Source organism: Mus musculus, chromosome 4 (genome assembly GCF_000001635.26).
Source record: "Mus musculus strain C57BL/6J chromosome 4, GRCm38.p6 C57BL/6J".
Lineage (NCBI taxonomy): Eukaryota > Metazoa > Chordata > Mammalia > Rodentia > Muridae > Mus > Mus musculus.
The window spans coordinates 112,254,461-112,277,216 of record NC_000070.6 but is presented as its reverse complement, the minus strand read 5'-3'; the positions used below and the strand labels follow the sequence as shown (position 1 = coordinate 112,277,216).

Here is a 22,756-nt window from a genome sequence, read left to right as displayed (position 1 = left end):
AGAAGATCTCAGAAATAGAAGAAATCTTACAATTCTCAAGCACCATTTTCCCTAGGATATATGATCACTCCATTTTCATCAGCTTCTCTATTGTCACATTCCTTCAGCTACATATCTTCCCAGATCCTCATGTATACCGTCTCACCAAGGATATCTGCTCAAGATCTACTCATTGACAGTCTATATTATTGAAAAGAGGTTAAGTGTGGTAAATCCTCATCTAACTACACATATAACCTTCAGTGCACAGAGATCCATTCAATATCACAAGGCCAACCAATTTAGGATGTTTGGCAGCTTCTCTTTTTTTTTTTTTCCCCTCTGTGATGCATGAAAGATCTCTTCTTAAATGTATCTACTACACCCTACTTCCAAAGGCAGGCAATAAAATTCCTGTCTGATTAGCTCTTATAACCAAAGGTCAGAAAGTGAAAGCCAGGTCTCCAGTTTAGGAAGAAAGATGAACTAGGTTCCCAATCCAATTTGGAAAAGGGCAATTCTAGATTTTGGGCTGCCTTGGAAGAAAATGAGAGAAGGAGAAAGGTTAGGGCACAGAGGGGGATGGCTTCTACTAATGCTATTTGTGGACTCCTTAGTTTATAAATGCACAATGTGTTGAAGTGTTATACTGTATTATCATGCTCAGAATCTCCACAATTCCCAGTGAACAGCAGATATTGCTTCAATATACACTGAAACAAATTGTAAGTTGAAAAATGGCATTCATTTGGAGTAAAGTTAACAAAAAGACTATAGGTTACTGGGGATAGGAGTGCAAAAAGGCAATAAAATGTCAAATGCTAGAAAGTGCATAAAAATGGGCATTTTTATGCAATATAGGTGGCAATGTCAAATGATGAGGGCATGATATACTATCTTCTCAAAATAAAATAGAATTTTCATGTGCTCCAGAAACTCCATTTTTTAAAAATATGCCCAGAAAAAAAGTAAAACACATTTAGAACAGATTTTTTCTACCTGAATTCATAGAAGCATAATGGCCAATAATGAAGAGATGCACAACCACACTTACTCTTTTAGGCCCTGTCTAAAGAATTGGAGGCTACAAATTTACAAGCAGAAGTCAATAAAGCATGTGAAGGAATTGATAATTAGTCCCAATTGTCTTGTGAAAGAAAAAAATATTCTAGATTTGTTTCATTTGTCAATATGTTTATAATTTTTCCAGCCCATAACTGGAGTTTCTATGTTTATCAGAGGATTTCTTATAGAGAAAAATATTTATTTTAATTATAGCAAAAGGTATCTAATATAGTTACCATATTCAACTTTTCCTACTTTATATAGTTTTCTGATATTAAATACACTCATACTGTATGAGTCTCATCTCCATTCATCTCTGTATATGCTTTCATCTCCCCAAACTGAAATTCTAGATCCACCTCTTACACACATTCACGACCGGCCAGGAAAGACGCAACAAACCGGAATCTTCTGGGACAAAAGCTTTATTGCTTACATCTTCAGGAGCAAGAGCCAGAGCAAGAGAGAGAATGGCGAAACCCCATCCCTTTTAAGGAGAATTATCCTCCGCCTAGGACGTGTCACTCCCTGATTGGCTACAGCCCATTGGCCGAGTTGTCGTCACGGGGAAGGCAGAGCACATGCAGTGGAGAACTACCCTTGGCACATGCGCACATTATTTGTTTACCACTTAGAACACAGGATGTCAGCGCCATCTTGCAACGAGGAATGTGAGGGCGGCTTCCCACATCCACCAAACAATAATTTTATCTCTTCTCCTACCTCTATAAACCTTCACTCTATTTACTATATGTAAGATCTGAAGTACTTTAAGGAATACATTTGTATACATTATATTTAAAAAACATTATATTAAAAAGCATATTGCCCAATTTGTAACTTACCCCCATTCGTTTTAAGCTATGTTAATTTCACAAGAGAAGATTAATGAAAACCTCCCCTAAAAGTGTTCAATTCCGCCCTAGATTTTTGAATTCTGTTTGGGGCTATAGCTCTGGCTTACTATAATGCAGCAGTTTTCATCTTGTGGGTCATAACCATCAAAAATTTCATATATTCAATGGTCTTAGAAACCAGTAACCTAATATTTATTTTTGCTTCTACTTCATAACTATAATTTGGGCACTGAATGGTGTCGCACTTCCTAAGACCACTGGAAATATGTACCAATGGTTCCCACCAACATGTTGAGAAATATTGCAGTGTAAAGGATCACTTTATATCATTTTTCTGAGACTTGTACACATAATTTCTTTTTTTAAAGATTTATTTATTTATTATATGTAAGCACACTGTAGCTGTCTTCAGACACACCAGAAAAGGAAGTCAGATCTTGTTAGGGATAGTTGTGAGCCACCATGTGGTTGCTGGAATTTGAACTCTGAACCTTCAAAAGAGCAGTCAGGTGCTCTTACCTGCTGAGCCATCTCACCATCCCCGTACACATAACTTCTGTGAGGGCCTTGAGGACAAGTTGAGAGCAACACATTTCAAATGTTCCCCCTTTTCTTAAAACTTTCATTTTGATTTCACCCTCTATGATGTATGAAAATAAAGTATGACTTCCAGCTGTCTATGAACACCAATAAAAGTCAAATAAAATTTATTGTAATGTAATTTTGAGAAGAGTATCATTTGCTTTACATTAGTCTCTAAAAGAAATATTTGAATTTAAAAGTATCTTTTCACAATGGACATTTTTTAGTATTCAGAATATACAAATTATTGCTTAAGAATAATATTTTACTTTGACAATTATTATTTGAACTTATTTTTCTTTATGAATATATTTGTTATGTTTTGAATTTATTCTTTGTAAAGTTCATTTTAATAGAAAATATTTTTCTTATAATATATTTTGATTATGATTTCCATTCACTCTGTTCTGTTCTCAGTTCCTCCTCACCTCTTGATGCATCCAACTTTAGGCCTTCCTCTACTCTCTCACTTTACAAATCTTCATATTTAATATAATGTATCTTGATCATATCCTTGCCCTAACACTCTCTCTCCATCCTGTAACCTCTCCAAGAGAGCTCCCTTTCAACTTCATGTCTGCATTTATTTTTTGGTATACTAATTAGTTTAAATGGCTGTTGCACATATGCAGGGGTTATATATTGAGGCAAGGGTACTCTACCAATGACTATACATCCAAAGAAAACTGACTAATCTTCTCCCAGCATTCATTAACTACTAAAGGCTCCTAAACTATAGTTGTATTCTCAGGAACTGGAACATTTTTTTAATTTAATTTTATTTTTAATTCATTTTTATACTCTATTTTCTACCTCCCACCCACCCCATCCACCCTCTGACTGTTCCACACCCCACACTGCCTCCCTACCCCAACCCATCTCCAGTGTATGCCCCCACCATCACCCCACCTGACCTCTAAACTCCCTGGGGCCTCCTGATCAAGAATTGATAAATGGGACCTCATAAAACTGGAAAGCTTCTGTAAGGCAAAGAACCTACTTAATAAGACAAATTGGCAACCTACAAATTGGGGAAAATCTTCACTAACCCACATCCAGTAGAGGGCTAATATCCACAATATATACAGAACTCAAGAAGTAAATCACAAAAAAAAACCAAACAATCCATCAAAAAATGTGGTATAGAACTAAATGGAAAATTCACAACTGAGGAATCTCAAATGGCTGAGAAGCACCTAAAGAAATGTTTAATATCCTTAGTGATCAGAGAAATGCAAATCAAAACAACCCTGAGATTCCACCTTACACCAATCAGAATGGCTAAGATCAAAACCTCAGGAAACAACACATGTTGGAGAGGATCTGGAGAAAGAGGAAGACTCCATCATTGCTGGTGGGATTGCAAACTGGTACAATTACTCTGGAAATTAATCCAGAGATTCCTCAGAAAATCGGGAATAGATCTACGTGAAGATCCAGCTATACCACTCTTGTGAATATACTCAAAAGATGCCCCACCATGCCATGGGGTCACGTGTTTCACTATGTTCATAGTGGCCTTCTTTGTGATAGCCAGAAGCTGGAAACAACCTATATGTCCCACAACAGAAGAATGGATACAGGAAATGTGATTCATTTTACACAATGGAATACTACTTAGCTATTAAGAATGAGGACATCCTGACTTTTGCAGGCAAATGGATGGAACTAGAAAGTATCATCCTGAGTGAAGTAACTCAGACCCAAAATGATGTGCATGATAAGTACTCACTAATAAGTGGATATTAACCAAAAGAAAAAAGAAATAAAATAAAACATACAAATTACACAAGATACTATCCACAGAATTTAAAAGGCTCAACAAGCTGAAATGCCTAAGTGAGGATGCCTCAGTCCCACTTGTGAGAGAGAAGAAAGCAATCACAAGTGGGGAAGGAGGGAGGGACTTGGGAGGAAAAGTGGATGGGTTGGGGGAGGGCAGTGGGGGAGAGAATGGAACCTGATCTGGTATTGGGTGAGGGAAAAAGACTGAAGCACCTAGGGCTCGCAGAAAGAATCTGAACAGGCAACCTCAGGAAATAGGAGGTTTGGGAGAACCCCAGAATGCACCAGAGACCTGGGAGGTAAGAGACTCTCAGGACTCACAGGAAGGGACCTTTGATAAAATGCCCAATAATAGGGAGAGGGAATTTATAGAGCCCACCTCCAGCAGGAAGAAAGGACATCAAGTGAGGGATGGGGTTGCCATCCCACAGTCACACCTCTAACACAAAATTGTTTCTTTATGAACAAATTACAGGAATGGAAATGGAGAGGAGCCTGAGGACAAGAAGGTCCAGAGACAGGCCCAAAATGGGATCCAGCTCAAGGGGAGGTCTCAAGGCTTGACACTATTACTTAGGCTATGGAGTACTAACCAAAAAAAAAGGGAGGGGGGGTGGATCTATCATGACTGCCCTCCGAAAGACCCAACATGCAGCTGAAAGATGCTGGTATTTGTATACAACCAATGGACAGAAGCAGATGACCTCTGTTGTTGAATTAGGGAAGGCTGAAAGATGGTCAAGAGAAGGGGAATCCTGTAGGAGGACCAGCTGTCTTAATTAATCTGGACCCCCGAGATCTTTCAAACACAAGACTACCAAACAGACAGCATATAGCAGCTGATATGAGGCTCCAAACACACATTCAATAGATGACTTCCACGTCTTTGTTCATTCAGAGATGATACACTTAACTCTCAGGAGCTGGAATTTTTAATGGTTTGATATTGACTTTAAAAGTGGAGGATCTAGAGAAAGTATCCAAGGAGCTGAAGGGGTCTGCTACCCTATAGGTAGAAAAACAATATGAACTAACCAATACCCCCAGAGCTCGTGTCTCTAGCTGCCTATGTAGCAGTAGATGGCCTAGACGGCCATCACTGGGAAGAGGGACCCCTTGGTCTTGCAAACTTTATATGCCCCAGTACCAGGGAACACCAGGGCCAAGAAGTGGGAGTGGGTGGGTAGGGAAGCAGATGGGGGGAGGGTACAGGGAACTTTCAGGATAGCATCTGAAATGTAAATAAAGAAAATATCTAATAAAAAATAAAATAAAATAAAAAGTTTAAGATACTAGAACAATTAGTGAGTGGTCCAGTAGTTAAGCGAGAGCACTAACTGCTTTTTCAGAGTACCTAGGTTCAATTCCCAGGACAATCATTGTGGCTAATAACAGTTTGGAGAATTTAGTATCAGCTTCTGGTTTCCATAGGCACTATACATGAAGTCAAACTATATATACACATACACAAAAAAAATTAAAGAAAAGAATAGCAGTTTAAGATACTAATTTAAGATGAAAGTAGAAATTTAAGATACTAAATCATTATCTCCTTTATATTAAAAATATAAAGCCATCAGAACAGTTTATTAGGTAGATGCTAATGATTGCTCAGTCACTGCAAAAAGAAAAAGAAAAAATAACTAGGAATTTGAAAGAAATTCATTCTCTTGGAGCAGAATAAGATGAAATTATTATTAAGACTATAAAATTCAGAGCTTTGTATTCTAGACATTGTGGTTGTGTTTCAATAGCTTAATGACCTTATATTTCAAAGAACAGGTAACAATCACACTTCCTTTGGTAAATGTCTTAGTAGGCAGTTGGGAAAGACTTTTACAGGAGACACCAGCTACTTGCTTGCAGGGCATTGGACTGTTAAAGTAAGCTTAGTAAGACCAAGCTAAGGCTGGAAGCCACGAAGTACCTGGAGTGATGTTCAGAGTTTTGCCTGCTCCCAGTAGAGACACCCTTGTCACTTAGACACAGCTCCCTCTCAACACCTTCTCGAGTAGAAAAATTTGTGGCCATCAGTCATATAAGAGCAATGCCTCAAGCCCTTCCACATGTACATGAGACATCTTTAACATCTCAAACCAAGCCTACAAGAAGTACCTTCTGTCAGACTCTAACTCACCCCCAAACTGTGTATAAGATCCTATCCAGATAGAAGAAAGGTGTGTGAGAAATACTCTATTGTCTGTGAATGTTTGTCATAAGAGCAATAACACTGCCAGGAAAGAAAACTTCTCTCCTGAAATTTTCACCACAAGAAACTCCTCTGCACTCTGCTCCCTGGCTAGCCAGCCTTCCATCATAGCCCAGCTTGGCTCACAGTGAAGCCAGTGTGGTAGGAAGGGCAATAGTGCACACAAGAAGGAAAATTATACTTCCCAGAAAGCAAGAAAAAGAGTTATTAGGCCAAATCCACAAATGGGCTCTTTTAGCAGATAAAAAAGCTTGTCCAAGCAGCTAAGAGATCTAAAGTATATATAATTGGCCTCAGGTTTTGGGCCAGAGATAGTAGAATAGCATAAGGTAGACCAGCAAGTGAATGCTTATGCAGCCAAGAGTAAACAGGGCAAAATGTCTAGGGGAGAATGGTTTGAAATATATTGTGAGGTTGATTTTACAGAAGTTAAGCCAGGAAAATATGGTTACAAATACATTTTAGTGTTTGTGAATGCTTTCTCTGGATGGGTTGAAGCTTTCCCTACCAAGGAACAGCAGCAACAGCAGCAGGAGAAGTGGAGAAGGCAGAGACAATTCCCCCTCTGTGTTTTATTCCTTTTCCTTTCACTTGTACTCATCCAGCTAGACAGGCCAGAGATCTCCTTGTTAAGCCTCCAGTACACAGGCCCACTCTTGTTTACATACCTCTTTGTTTTAGATGCAAAATAAGCATGGATCCTATAATTGCAATCACTGAACTCATGCATACCATTGCATTCTTTCTCCAATGATGTGATCTCTGAGAGCAGCTACCTTAAGAAAAAATAAATAATGTTATATTCACTTGATGTTCACATTGAAGTATTCTAAATTGGAAAAATACATTAAGAAAGTAAGAAACCTCTAAAGGGGCAAGACTTACTCTCCAAGATCGTGGCCCAGATACACTTCCTGCCCTGAGGGGACTCAACTAACTGGCCCAAAAAGAGAGCAGATGGGTGGAGGAAAGACCTCTCCAACTGGCCCCTGCTGGGAGTCAAGGATACTTGTTTTAAAGAAGGAGCAGTTTTCTCCATGAAGGTCAGAAACAAGTGGGTGCTGCTGTAGTGGATGGCACAAATGTCATCTGGGCAGAACCTCTACCCCACTGCATAAACTGGAGTTAATTACCCTCACCAAGGCCTTGGAACTTGAGGATGGCAAGAAAATTAACATCTACTCGGACAGCATTTATGTTTTTGCCATAACCCATTGGGATCCTGTGCTCCTTCCAATGAATGGCTGTGAGCATCCACTTCTGTATTTGTCAGGGACTGGCAGAGCCTCTCAGGAGACAGGGTTAGAAAGGGCAATTTGCAAATTCATCTGGAATAATAAAAACCTAGGATAGCAAAAACTATTCTCAACAATAAAGGAACTTCTGGTGGAATCACCATCCCTGACCTCAAGCTGTACTACAGAGCAATTGTGATAAAAACTACATGATACTCATGCAGTGACAGACAGGTAGATCAATGGAATAGAATTGAAGACCCAGAAATGAACCCACACACCTATGGTCACTTGATCTTTGACAAAAAAGTTAAAACCATCCAGTGCAAAAAAAGACAGCATTTTCAACAAATGGTGCTGGCACAAGTGGTGGTTATCATGAAGAAGAATGCGAATTAATCCATTCTTATCTCCTTGTACAAAGCTCAAGTCTAAGTGGATCAAGGATCTCCACATAAAACTAGAGACACTGAAACTTATAGAGGAGAAAGTGGGGAAGAGCCTCGAAGATATGGGCACAGGGGAAATTTTCCTGAACAGAACAATGACTTGTGCTGTAAGATCAAGAATTGACAAATGGGACCTCATAAAATTGTAATCCTTTCAAAATCTCCTCTACATCAGAAAGATTTAATCCTATCATGGGGCTCCACAAAGATGCTAAAGTTCAAAACCAAGAACAGAACTAACTTTTCTCCTGTAATTTCAGTAAGCAGAATCTAGCTAGCATTGCAAACTGGACACTGATCACCTCCTGTATAATAAAATTCCTTGGCAAAATCTGTCCTTCCTTTATTGTGTATCAATCCCTAATACTTATGGGCATTTAGGTAGAATAAAGTCCCTAGTGTCTCTTGTGAGCCTATCCATCCAAACTGATGTCCTTCTGTTACCTCGGGTTACAAATAATTGATAGGTACATTAGTTTTTCCAGTCGTATGATACCAACATTGATTCCATCTGATTACATATCCCACAGCTTCACAATCCTATTTTGAAAATTTTTTATTGTTTTAATGTAGTTATAGTTTTGAGCTGTTCCCATTCAGAATGTTCCCAAAATATTGTAATTTCATGGCCTTTCCATTGCTGATATTGAAAATGATGATTACATTGGCACAGGGGAAATTTTCCTAAACAGTACACCAGTGGCTCAGGTTCTAAGATCAGCAATTGACAAATAAGACTTCATGGAACTATGTATAGGTTGAAAACAAGAAAATAAACTTGTTTTAAGTACTGCCATTATGTTTTCTATTTAATAATAGGGAAAACTACGTTTAAGGTTCCAGGCCCTAAGGAAGCTGGGGAATCCCTAATAGCTGAACATCTGTTGTAAAGAAACAGTTGTCTGAATCCAACAATACCAGGTAAAACTTGTAAGGAGATAGTCATCTAAGTCTAGTTATCTCAAAAACAACTTCTCCATCTTGCTGGAAGGGTCAAATACGTTTATTTTCTCAGGCCCAGCAACAAAATCCTATCCTGACAGGTAGAAAAAAGTGACAATAACTTAGTACAGATATTTGTGCTTTGAAACCCTGAATGTTATTTGTGATATTCTGGCTTGGAGTTTGAAGGTCAGCTCCAAAGTCTATTCTGTGGCAATGATCAATCAGTAGCAGCTTGATTACAATATTTTTTGTCATCTGCACTGACCTAGTATTTGTGTTATGATAGATTTAATTACTCCATAACATTTGGTACATTGGCTGGAAATTCAATCACTCTACCCAGGTCCCTGTTTTGTAATCATCCCCATTTAGGAACTTCTTTTTGAAGTCTAAAACCGTTGGAGGTAAGCCTGACTTCTGTTTTTAGTTTGATGCCTGACTGAAAGCCCCCAAAATAAAAATTGAACATTGATTTTCTCCTAGGGTGAGAGAAAGTCAGGAAGCATTGTACTTCCTTTCTGGTTCCTACAGGGTGACACTTGTTTCTGGTTCTGCATCCTGCTGATATGATACTTGGAATTCCCTAATGGGGCACCTGATTCTCTTCCTTCTCCTCCCCAATTCTATTGGTTGTACTTGGCATGCCTTTCTGTGTGTGTCCTGTCAGTTTATATCTACAGTTTCATTTATTTGCTTGATTGATACTCTGTGTTTCATATTTAGAGAAAGAGCCAAACTGGCCATTATTATCTCTTGATTTAGTTTTAACTTATTTCAATGATTTCCAGGAAAAAAAAAGCACCTGAATTATGACAACAAAAACTAATAAACTGGCATTGCACTTTTAGCACTGCAACCTTGGCTAGGAGCCCAGCACTACTACTACATGTTTGTTTGTGAATGGTTTTAAATGTATCAGTTTACTATGTTGGCTTATGAATTATTGAGTATGATTAAATATTTGTAACATCTATTACAAAAAGTTAGATTAAAACTCATATAGGTGCCTTCTGGTCTGGCCAGCACCTGAGTAGCTAGGGTGCAGAGTCTGCTGACACCTGCCAGCTACCCACAAGACACGCCAAGGGATCTTAAGACCTCTGGGGAGTAGAACACAGCATCTGCTTCAATCCAATCGCGCAGGACCTGAGACTGCATTAATTAGGGAAGCAGAAAACCTGGCCTGATCAGGGACACAAGTCTGTTCTGGTCCAGCCAGCACTGGAGTAGCTAGGGCGTGGAGTCTGCGGACACCAGTGAGGTATGCACAAGACCCTCCATGGGATCTTAAGACCTCTGTGAGTGGATCACAACTTCTGCCAGGAGGCAGGTTCGAACACCAGATATCTGGGCACATTTCCTGCAAGAGGAGAGCATAACTGCAGAGAATACTCTGAACACTGAAACTCAGGAAAGAACTAGTCTCCCAGGTCTGCTGATAGAGGCTAACATAAACACCTGAGGAAAATCTAACCAGAGACAACTACAACGACTAAGTTCAGAGATTACCAGATGACAAAAGACAAACGTAAGAATCTTACTAACAGAAACCAAGATCACTCACCATCATCAGAACGCAGCACACCCACCCCACCCAGTCCTGGGCACCCCAGCACACCTGAAAAACTAGAACAGGATTTAAAAGCATATCTCATGATGATGGTAGAGGACATCAAGAAGGACTTTAATAACTCACTTAAAGAAATACAGGAGAACACTGCTAAACAGGTAGAAGACCTTAAAGAGGAAGCACAAAAAATCCCTTAAAGTATTGCAAGAAAACACAACAAAACAGGGGATGGAATTGGATAAATCCATCCAAGACCTAAAAAGGGAAGTAGACACTATAAAGAAAACCCAAAGTGAGGCAACACTGGAGATAGAAAACCTAGGAAAGAAATCTGGAACTCTAGATGCAAGCATCAGCAACAGAATACAAGAGATGGAAGAGAGAATCTCAGGTACAGAAGATTCCGTAGAGAACAGCGGCACAACAATCAAAGAAAATACAAAATGCAAAATGATCCTAACTCAAAACATCCAGGAAATCCAGGCCACAATGAGAATACCAAACCTAAGAATAATAGGAGTAGATGAGAATGAAGATTTTCAACTTAAAGGGCCAGCAAATATCTTCAACAAAATTATAGAAGAAAACTTCCCAAACCTAAAGAAAGAGATACCCATGAACATACAAGAAGCCTACAGAACTCCAAATAGACTGGACCAGAAAAGAAATTCCTCCCAACACATAATAATCAGAACAACAAATGCACTAAATATAGAGAGAATATTAAAAGCAGTAAGGGAGAAAGGTCAAGTAACATATAAAGGCAGGCCTATCAGAATTACACCAGACTTTTCACCAGAGACTATGAAAGCCAGAAGATCCTGGACAGATGTTATACAGACCCTAAAAGAACACAAATGCCAGCCCAGGCTACTATACCCGGACAAACTCTCAAATACCATAGAAGGAGAAACCAAAGTTTTCCACAACAAAACCAAATTCACACATTATCTTTCCACGAATCCAGCGCTTCAAAGGATAATAAGAAGAAAAAAAAACAATACAAGGACAAAAACCACGCCCTAGAAAAAGCAAGAAAGTAATCCCTCAACAAACCAAAGAGTAGACAGCCACAAAAGCAGAATGCCAACTCTAAAAACAAAAATAATAGGAAGCAACAATTACTTTTCCTTGATATATCTTAATATCAATGGACTCAATTCCCCAATAAAAAGACATGGACTAACAGACTGGCTACATAAACAGGACCCAACATTCTGCTGCTTACAGAAAACCCATCTCGGGGAAAAAGACGGACACTACCTCAGAGTGAAAGGCTGGAAAACAATTTTCCAAGCAAATGGTCTGAAGAAACAAGCTGGAGTAGCCAGTCTAATATTGAATAAAATTGACTTCTAACCCAAAGTTATCAAAAAAGACAAGGAGGAACACTTCATACTCATCAAAGGTAAAATCCTCCAAGAGGAACTCTCAATTCTGAGTATCCATGCTCCAAATGCAAGGGCAGCCACATTCATTAAAGAAACTTTAGTAAAGCTCAAAGCACATATTGAACCTCACACAATAATAGTGAGAGACTTCAACACACCACTTTCATCAATGGACAGATCCTGGAAACCAAAAATAAAACAGGGACACAGTAAAACTAACAGAAGTAATGAAACAAATGGACTTAAAAGATATCTACAGAACATTTTATGCTAAAACAAAAGGATATACCTTCTTCTCAGCACTACATGGTACCTTCTCCAAAATTGACCACATAATTGGTCACAAAACAGGCCTCAACAGATACAGAAATATTGAAATCATCCCATGCATCCTATCAGACCACCATGGACTGAGGCTGATCTTCAATAACAACATAAATAATGGAAAGCCAACATTCACATGGAAACTGAACAACACTCATCTCAATGATACCTTGGTCAAGGAAGGAATAAAGAAAGAAAGTAAAGACTTTTTAGAGTTTAATGAAAATGAAGCCACAACATACCCAAACTTATGGGACACTATGAAAGCATTTCTAAGAGGGAAACTCATAGCACTGAGTGCCTCCAAAAAGAAACTAGAGAGAGCACACACTAGCAGCTTGACAACACACCTAAAAACTCTAGAACAGAAGGAAGCAAATTCACCCAAGTGGAGTAGACAGCAGGAAATAATCAAACTCAGGGGCGAAATCAACCAAGTGGAAATAAGAAAAACTATTCAAAGAATCAACCAAAAGAGGAGCTGGTTCTTTGAGAAAAATCAACAAGATAGATAAACGCGTAGCCAGACTCACTAGAGGGCACAGGGACAGCATCCTAATTAACAAAATCAGAAATGAAAAGGGAGACATAACAACAGATCCTGAAGAAATCCAAAACACCATCAGATCCTTCTAAAAAAGGCTATACTCAACAAAACTGGATAACCTGGATGAAATGGACATGTTTCTAGACAGATACCAGGTACCAAAGTTAAACCAGGATCAAGTTAATGATCTAAACAGTCCCATATCCCCTAAAGAAATAGAAGCAGTCATTAGTGGTCTCCAAACCAAAAAAAGCACAGGACCAGATGGGTTTAGTACAGAGTTCTAGCAAACCTTCAAAGAAGATCTAATTCCAGTTCTGCACAAACGATTCCACAAAATAGAAGTAGAGGGAACTCTACCCAACTCATTCTATGAAGCCACAATTACTCTGATACCTAAAGCACAGAAAGATCCAACAAAGATATAGAACTTCAGACCAATTTCCCTTATGAATATTAATGCAAAAATACTCAATAAAATTCTCGTTAACCGAATCCAAGAACACATCAAAACAATCATCCATCCTGACCAAGTAGGTCTTATTCCAGGGATGGAGGGATGGTTTAATATTCAAGAATCCATCAACATAATCCATTATATAAAGAAACTTAAAGACAAAAACCACATAATTATCTCTTTAGATGTGGAGAAAGCATTTGACAAAATCCAACACCCATTCATAATAAAAGTCTTGGAAAGATCAGGAATTCAAGGCCCATACCTAAACATGATAAAAACAAGCTACAGCAAACCAATAGCCAACATCAAAGTAAATGGTGAGAAGCTGGAAGCAATCCCACTAAAATCAGGGACTAGACAAGGCTGCCCACTTTCTCCATACCTATACAACATTGTACTTGAAGTCCCAGCCAGAGCAATTCGACAACAAAAGGAGATCAAGGGGATACAAATTGGAAAAGAGGAAGTCAAAATATCACTTTTTTCAGATGATATGATAGTATATATAAGTGACCCTAAAAATTCCTTCAGAGAACTCCTAAACCTGATAAACAGCTTCGGTGAGGAAGCTGGATATAAAATTAACTCAAACAAGTCAATGGCCTTTCTCTACACAAAGATTAAACAGGTTGAGAAAGAAATTAGGGAAACAGCAACCTTCTAAATAGTCACAAATAATATAAAATACCTTGGCGTGACTCTAACTAAGGAAGTGCAAGATCTGTATGATAAGAACTTCAAGTCTCTGAAGAAAGAAATTAAAGAAGATCTCAGAAGATGGAAAGTTCTCCCATGCTCTTGGATTGGCAGGATCAACATTGTAAAAATGGCTATCTTGCCAAAAGCAATCTATAGATTCATTGCAATTCCCATCAAAATTCCAACTCAATTTTTCAACGAATTAGAAAGAACAATCCTCAAATTCATCTGGAATAACAAAAAACTGAGGATAGCAAAAATTCTTCTCAAGTATAAAAGAACCTCTGGTGGAATCACAATGCCTGACCTAAAGCTTTACTACAGAACAATTCTGGTAAAAATGGCATGGTACTGGTATAATGACAGAAAAGTAGACCAATGGAATTTAATTGAAGACAACAGAAATGAACCCACACACCTCTGGTGACTTGATCTTGGACAAGGGAGCTAAAACCATCCAGTGGAAAAAAGACAGGATTTTCAACAAATGGTGCTGGCATAACTGGTGCTTATCATGTAGAAGAATTCGAACTGATCCATTCCTATCTCCTTGCACTAAGGTCAAATCTAAATGCATCAAGGAGCTCCACATAAAAGCAGAGACACTGAAACTCATAGAGGAGAAAGTCGGAAAAGCCTTGAAGATATTAGCACAGGAGGAAAATTCCTGAATAGAACAGCATTGGCTTGTGCTGTAAGATTGAGGATTGACAAATGGGAACTCATGAAACTACAAAGCTTCTGTAAGGCAAAAGACACTGTCAATAAGACAAAAAGACCACCAACAGATTGGGAAATGATCTTTACCTATCCTAAATCAGATAGAGGACTAATATCCAACATATATAAAGAACTGAAGAAGGTACACTCCAGAAAATCAAATAACCCCTTTAAAAAATGGGGCTCACAGCTAAACAAAGAATTTTCACCTGAGGAATACCGAATGACTGAGAAACACCTGAAAAAATGTTCAGCATCCTTAATCATCAGAGAAATGCAAATCAAAACAACCCTGAGATTCCATCTCACACCAGTCAGAATGGCTAAGATCAAAAACTCAGGTGACAGCAGATGCTGGCGAGGATGTGGAGAAAGAGGAACACTCCTTCACTTTTGGTGGGATTGCAAGCTTGTACAACCACTCTGGAAATCAGTCTGGTGGTATCTCAGAAAATTGGACATGGTACTACCTGAGAATCCTGCAATACTGCTCCTAGGTATATATCCAGAAGATGTCCCAACTAGTAAGAAAGAAACATGCTCCACTATGTTCATAGCAGCCTTATTTATAATAGCCAGAAGCTGGGAAGTACCCAGATGCCCCTCAACAGAAGAATGGATACAAAAAATGTGGTAAATTTATACAATGGAGTACTACTCAGCTATTAAAAATAATGAATTTATGAAATTTCTAGGTAAATGGTTGGAACTGGAGGGCATTATCCTGAGTGAGGTAACCCAATCACAAAGCAACTCAAATTATATGTACTCACTGATAAGTGAATATTAGCCCAGAAACTTAGAATACTCAAGATATAATTTACAATTTGCAAAACACATGAAACTCAAGAAGAATGAAGACCAAAGTGTGGACACTTTGCCCCTTCTTAGAATTGGGAACAAAACACCCATGGAAGGAGTTATAGAGACAAAGTTTGGAGCTGAGACAAAAGGATGGACCATGTAGAGACTGCCATATCCGGGGATCCATCCCAAAATCAGCCTCCAAACGATGACACCATTGCATACACTAGGAATATTTTGCTGAAAGACCCTGATATAGCTATCTCTAGTAAAACTATGCCTGGGCCTAGCAAACACATAAGTGGACATAAGTGGACGCTCACAATCAGCTATTGGATGGATCACAGGGCCCCCAATGGAGTAGCTAGAGAAAATACCCAAGGAGCTAAAGGTATCTGCAACCCTATAGGTGGAACAACATTATAAACTAACGAGTACCCCGGAGCTCTTGACTCTGGCTGCATATGTATCAAAAGATGGCCTAGATATATAAAGAACACTTCATCCTAAAACAAAAGAATATACCTTCTCAGTACCTCATGGAATCTTCTACAAAATTAGCAATATAACCAGACACAAAACAAGCCTTTACAGATAAAAGAAGATTTAAATAATCCCATGCATCCTATCACATTACCATGGACTAAGGCTAGACTTCAATAAAAAACATAAACTAAAGAAAACTCACATACCCATGGAAACTGAACAACTCTATACTCAATGATAACTTGGTCATGGAAGAAATAAAGAAATAAATCAAAGACTTTTTAGAACTCAATGTAAATGAATGACACAATATACCTAAACTTATAACACACAATGAAAGCAATGTTTAGAGAAAAATTCACAGCTCTAAGTGCCCTCTTAAAGAAATTGGGGAGATCACTACACTAGCAACTTAATAACACATCTGAAAGACCTAGAACAAAAAGAAGCAAACACATGGAATAGGAGTAAAAGGAAGGAAATAGTTAAATTCAGGGCTCAAATAAACTAAATTAAAACCAAGGACAAGAATATAAAGAATCAACATAACCAAAAGCTGAACCTTTGAGAAAATCAGGAAGACAGATTAAAAACCTAGCCAAACTAACTAAAGAACAGAGAGACAGTAACTAAATTAGCAAAATCAGAAATGAGAAGGGAGAGATAACAACAGAAACTGAGGAAATTCAAAAAGCTATACTTCAAAAGATTATACTCAATAAAACTGGAAAATCTAGATGAAATGGATGACTTTCTAGACAAATAACAGGTACAAAGTTAAATAGAAAGGAGGCAAACTATCTAAACAGGCCCATATCCCTTATGGAAATAGAAGTACTCATTAAAACCTGCCCAAGCAAAAACAGCCCTGGACCAGATGGCTTTAGTGCAGAATTCTACCATATCTTCAAAGAAGAACAAATACCAACACTCCTCAAAATATCCCATAAAACAGAAACAGAAGAACCACTACCTAATTCATTCTATGATGCTATAATTACTGTGATGCCTAAACCATACAGAGACCTAGCAAAGAAAGAAAACTTCAGACCAAATTTACTTATGAATATTAATGCAAAAATATTCAATTAAATTTTCTCAAACCAAATCCAAGAACACATCAAAACCATCATTCACCATAATCAAGTAGGATTCATCCCAGAGATTCAAATTTGTTTCAATATATGAAAATCCATGAATGTGATCCTCTACATAAACAAACTCTAAGGAAAAAACTCACATGATTATTTTATTAGATGCTGTAAAAGCATTTGAAAAAAATACAAAATCCCTTCATCATTGTAGGAGACCAGACTGTGGGAAACCAGACCTTCAATGGCTCCCTCCCAGAAAACCAAAAGGTCCTTTGTTGGGAGACAGTGCCACCCCCTCCATGCAAGGCTGACCCTGAGAGCTGGCCAACACTTATCTTAGATGAACACCTGGGGCTGTTAGCCAACATTCAGAAACAAATCTACAGGATGTCCTTTGCCCTGCATCCTTCCATACAGGATGTATTAAAACCTGCTATCAGCATCCTCCCCAAGATGTCCTTCTCCCATCTGCCTCAGATGACCTTCGCTCTGAAGTCTTTGTTCTCCCTTCTCAGCACCTCCTTATTCCTTTTTTTTAAAAAAAAAAAACTGTGTGTATATAACTAGGCTTTCAGCCTCACTAAAAGCAGACCTTGAAAGGAATCCTCCTTGGTCTCACTATCTTTTCTCGCCCATTTCTTTTTCAGGCCTCTGTCCTCCTCGACCCATGGAATAACTAAGTCCTGCTGGATGGGACACTTCATGTTAAAAGTATTGGAGAGGTCAGAAATTCAAGGCCCATACATAAACATAATAAAAGCAATATACAGCAAACTAACAGCCAATATAAAATTATATGGAGAGATACTTGAAGCAATCCCACTAAAATCAGTGAAGAGACAAGGATGCCCACTCTTCCCATATCTATTAAATAGCACTAAGAGTTTCTAGCCAGAGTAAGAAGACAACATATTTATATATATAATGTGACCCCCACATTTAGGATTTACTGGGAAACTAGGCTGAGAAGCAATCCTTGGTAGTGGTTTAGCTACTTCTCTTTTCTTCACTTCTGTTTCGAACTTACCATGTATGAGATGTTGTTGAAGATAGGAAGTCATGGAGTAGGGTATCATCACACATGCTATTATACTCAAAATCAATATCCAATCAATTTTCCATGAAAAAAGATCACCTGAAATAGTGAGTCACAAATCTTACCCTTGAAGAAACTTAGTGTGGAACCACTTAATTAGGAATGGCAATTCATCTGAAGTTTGTTACAATTTGAGAGACTGGAATATTAGTTCTGAGAAAGTATTGGGAGGAAGTTATAATGGGCTGGGTAAATAGCTGAACATGATCAGAGCCTGGTAGAATTTATAGTGAGGCTAATATAAAGGTATGTAGATGTTATCTCCTTCATTTCTTTCATTTTATCCTGGCTCATAAGTTTTGTGGTTGAAAAGACAGAGACTTTCCATCTCTTTTAGAGCTTATTAAGTTGTAAAACTTACCAAATACTCATAAGTAGGCTTTCAATAATTACTACAAATTCAGTCCAACTCATTGCTGTAGTACCATCTATGAAGTGTCACAATATGTGCATTACTCAATTTGATGTGCTTTTTGAATTTGGGAATTCTGAGCCTTAATTTATCTAGAGACTTAAGTTTATGTGTTCTTATTCATATGAATTTTTATATCTTTCTTCTCAGATCAAAACATCTACATTATTAAAGACATGATATTAAGTCTAGCAAGAGTGTTTTAGAGATCACCACGATTCTTATATATACACATTTGTGTTCAACAGATATCACACACATTCAACACACACACACACTAATGCACATACACATGTGCATGCACATGCGTGCACACACACACACACACACACACACACACACACACACACACACGTACCTTCCCACCAAATCAATGACTTTTGTCCTTTTAAGAAGTTTCTTCTAGAAAGTATCTCACTAATTTCATGGATGGATACCAATACTGGTACAATACATTCTTTTGGTTAAAATTAATTTGTTATTAAGTTTTGGTTGTTTAATTACAATGTGGCATCCAACATTTAAACAGTTGGGTAGGTTACTGTGTAAAATCACCAGGGATTTATTTTTTGGAAAGGATACAGATGTAGAAAAATAGTATAATACTATGTTTGCATAATAGGTTTAAAAAAGAAATATTAAGAAAGGAAGAAGAGTTAAAAGGTAAGGAGTCAGGCACTTCCATATGTATGGAGGCAGGAAGGTTGTATGTTTCAGGTTGTTTTTCAAGGTAATACTTATTAGGAAGTAAAATGTGAGTATGCAATTGAAGGAGAGAAACAAAGTTAGTTGAACTTAAAATATCCTTGAAAATGAAACAATGAGATAAACTATCTGAAGGCAGAGCTCATCTAAATGGATATGTAAATAGACAAAGGACAAAAGGAGAACACTAGGATTGGAGGTAAGAAAGTTAACAGAGATACTGATAACTTTAATAAAAACAAGAGATATTCAACTTTAACTAAACAAGAAGCAATTTCAGGGTATTTAACAAGATGATATTTTAAACAAGTCATCATATCTCAATGTACAGAATACACTAGAATAAACTAGATAAGAAATAAGGCACTATTTCTAATCATAAACCATCGTTCAGATTTAGATGGCAATATAAAAGTGGTGAGAAGTAATAAGCAAGGAGGATCCTATTATTAATCTAATTGTTTCTCTGACTCATTTCTTTCTGAATTGTTCCATTTCTTGTTAATCATAAAGTCTATGAATGTAGTTATACACTAAATGCAGAGTAAATCCCAAATGCCCACATGCAGGAACCTTCATGGTATGAAGTACATTCCATGTGCTATGCAAAACGTCACAGCTCTAGCTTTTGTTCATTCAAATCTGTATAATCTCAAAGCATATAGTGTCACTGGGAGAACATCCTTAGATTTGATCTATCAGTCATTATGACCAGAATGATATTAAATTTCATTTTAAATTTTTATCAACAATTTTTAAGTCACATACACACAGATGGATGATGAGGATGAGGATGATAGATAAATAGATGGTAGATAGATGATAGATAGATGATAGATAGATAGATAGATAGATAGATAGATAGATAGATAGATAGATAGAGATTGATATTAGATATGTGACTAAATGTGGATGATTGGTAGCACTATAATCTGAGAACCTGAACGAAATATCTGACGTGAAACTCCAGAACCAAACAAGACCCAGGATACATTTTAAAGGTACATGTAGCATTATTTCTCTGTATATGTGAGTTTGATAGAAAATGAAAGCCAATGGTGACTTTAATGATTTGGTTCTAAGAAACAGAAAATATAAAATTCTACAATAAAATAGGAAATTCTGCATGTTTGGGAGTAACCATGAGATTAGTTTTTGATATGCTTATATTATGATATTCATCTGCCTTTTGGGTTGACTTATGTGTTTTCAGATGAAAGCAGAAAAGAGATGATATAATTTGAAGAACCCTTAGAGCTCTGGTTGTATTTAAAGGCATGAGAAAAAGGAAATCCAAAGAGAACAAGAAGTCAAAAGCTGTGACTTGGAATCTACAATGTCAATATACCAATTAGTTTTGTTTACTTGATACAAACTAGAACCATCTATGAAGAAGAAATGCCGATTGAGGAGGTTCCTCCATTAGATTGGCCTGTGAGCATGTTTTGGGAGACATTTTTTGATTGACATAATAAGACCCAGGCCACTGGGTGTATGCAGTATTATCCTTTGGCCGATGATTCTGGGCTATTTAAGAAAGCCAGGGAGATGAAGGAAGTGAGCTATTCTCCGTGTTTACTATTTCAGTTTCTGCCTCCTAGTTCCTAATTTGAGCTGTTTTCACTTCCCTGCGTGCTGAACTAGTAGTTTAATCCAAATAAACTCTTCCTCAACCCAAACCTGTTGATTATCATGATGTTTTATCACAGTGACTGAAATAGAAACTATAATAGTCAAGGACATAGAGTGATAAAATAAATACATCAAAGAAAGTAAACGACACCACACTAAGTTATGAGTAAGGCCACGAGAAATTAAAACTTTAAGATTCAAATTAAGGACAAAGTGAATAGTACGTGTGTGTGACAATGACTGTTACTGAAGTACAACTACATACTTTACCTGTTAGGACAATACTTATGCTTTCTTCTTGATGAGTTAAAAGGTTTTGAATGTAGCAAGTGACAATCTGGTGTAGGCCAACATCAGCAAAAAGGTTCATTGTCATGTTGAACAATTTGTTTTCATCCTGTGACTGGGATTTTGATGTAGCTGGAATGACCTGTCCATTGCTATCTCTCCATTCCATATGAGGCTGAGGGAACCAACCTCTTGAATGACACTCAAGCATCACACCTTTAATATTCGGGGGATGCATTATAATCTTTATATCTGAGCTTGTGGCTGAATGAGAAAAAGAAAAACAATATTGTTAGGTATAAATCCAAGGGCAAATGATAGATCAATCAAGAGCTCTTTTCAATTTTAATTCCAGTTTCAAATACACATTAAAAGTCAAACCTCTATAGGACTCTGGGTGCCATTAGAAGCTCATGAAAATGGCAAACATCAAATAGAAAGGTTATAACACACAGTCAAAATTTGTCCAAACTAAGTCATCTGAAGAAAGATCTGTTTTCATTTGTTTTTTTTTTTTAATTCATTTAACATACTTTTGGTAGTCACTAAATCTAAGAAATTAAGCTTTTTTTTTTTTATTATGATGAACAGAAATCAATATTTGGCTTTCATAGAATTTATCATTTAATTTTTAGCATTTTATCTTTGACACTAATTACTTTTGAGTCATTGTAAATTGACTATAAAAATGTATTTCATTATAACACTAGAAAGGAACTTTAAACTCTGAGTACTTCTATAGTAGGTAATTTTATAAAACATATTTCATATAAAATAGTTAGTACAGTAATAATATGAAAATGCTTATTAGTTTAGTACAATAAACATCTCTGTGATGATTTTTGGTATTTTCTAAGACATACACGTGTATAGGGAAAGAAAGAAGTATGAATATTTAAAGCAATATATGAAAAATGAACTGTTTAATAAAATGTTTCTGGAATAACAAAACATTATATATCTTTGTTAACATTCTAGGTCTTTGTTCCATGATACTACTAAAAATATAAATGAGCTTCATTTCACATAGCTTTGTTCTAGAATATGGAGTTGAGTGTAAGATGGCATAAGTAAAGATTAATGTCCACACATTTATAGATTTGTTCAGTTTCCTTTAAATCCTCTAATTATCTCCCACTTATTTTTCATCCAGAATAATTTGGAGTAACTGAAGCATCATAAATGTCACACAGTTACTTATACTTCATATACAGTATTATATTTGACAATAGTGATGATTGCATTCCAAAAGAATTTAGAAAAATTAATTGGGCACTAAATAGTGGTTTGAACAGAAATGGAAATAAGCATTATCAGTAAAAAGAATTCTTGTTAAATTAAAAAAACCTTCATATAGTATGTTTTGATCAGTTTTTTCTTCTCCTATCTCATCTCTTATCCTCCCCACCTCCATACATATCT

At 37.1% G+C, this 22,756-nt stretch overlaps 1 protein-coding gene across 3 annotated transcripts in view; it reads right to left on the bottom strand.

Moving 5' to 3' along the window:
* The window catches only part of Skint3 (selection and upkeep of intraepithelial T cells 3), a 68,224-nt gene that overhangs the window by 23,252 nt on the left and 22,216 nt on the right, over positions 1-22,756 (bottom strand). For 2 of the 3 annotated variants that reach the window (NM_001102474.2, NM_001348354.1), the window contains 3 exons: positions 21,317-21,598; positions 18,229-18,336; positions 7,146-7,253 (listed from right to left, as the gene is read on the bottom strand). In NM_001102474.2, the coding sequence (NP_001095944.1) occupies positions 7,146-7,253; positions 18,229-18,336; positions 21,317-21,598 (498 nt within the window). The remainder of the gene's footprint in view (positions 1-7,145; positions 7,254-18,228; positions 18,337-21,316; positions 21,599-22,756) is intronic. The other variant, NM_177578.4, reaches the window with a different exon arrangement.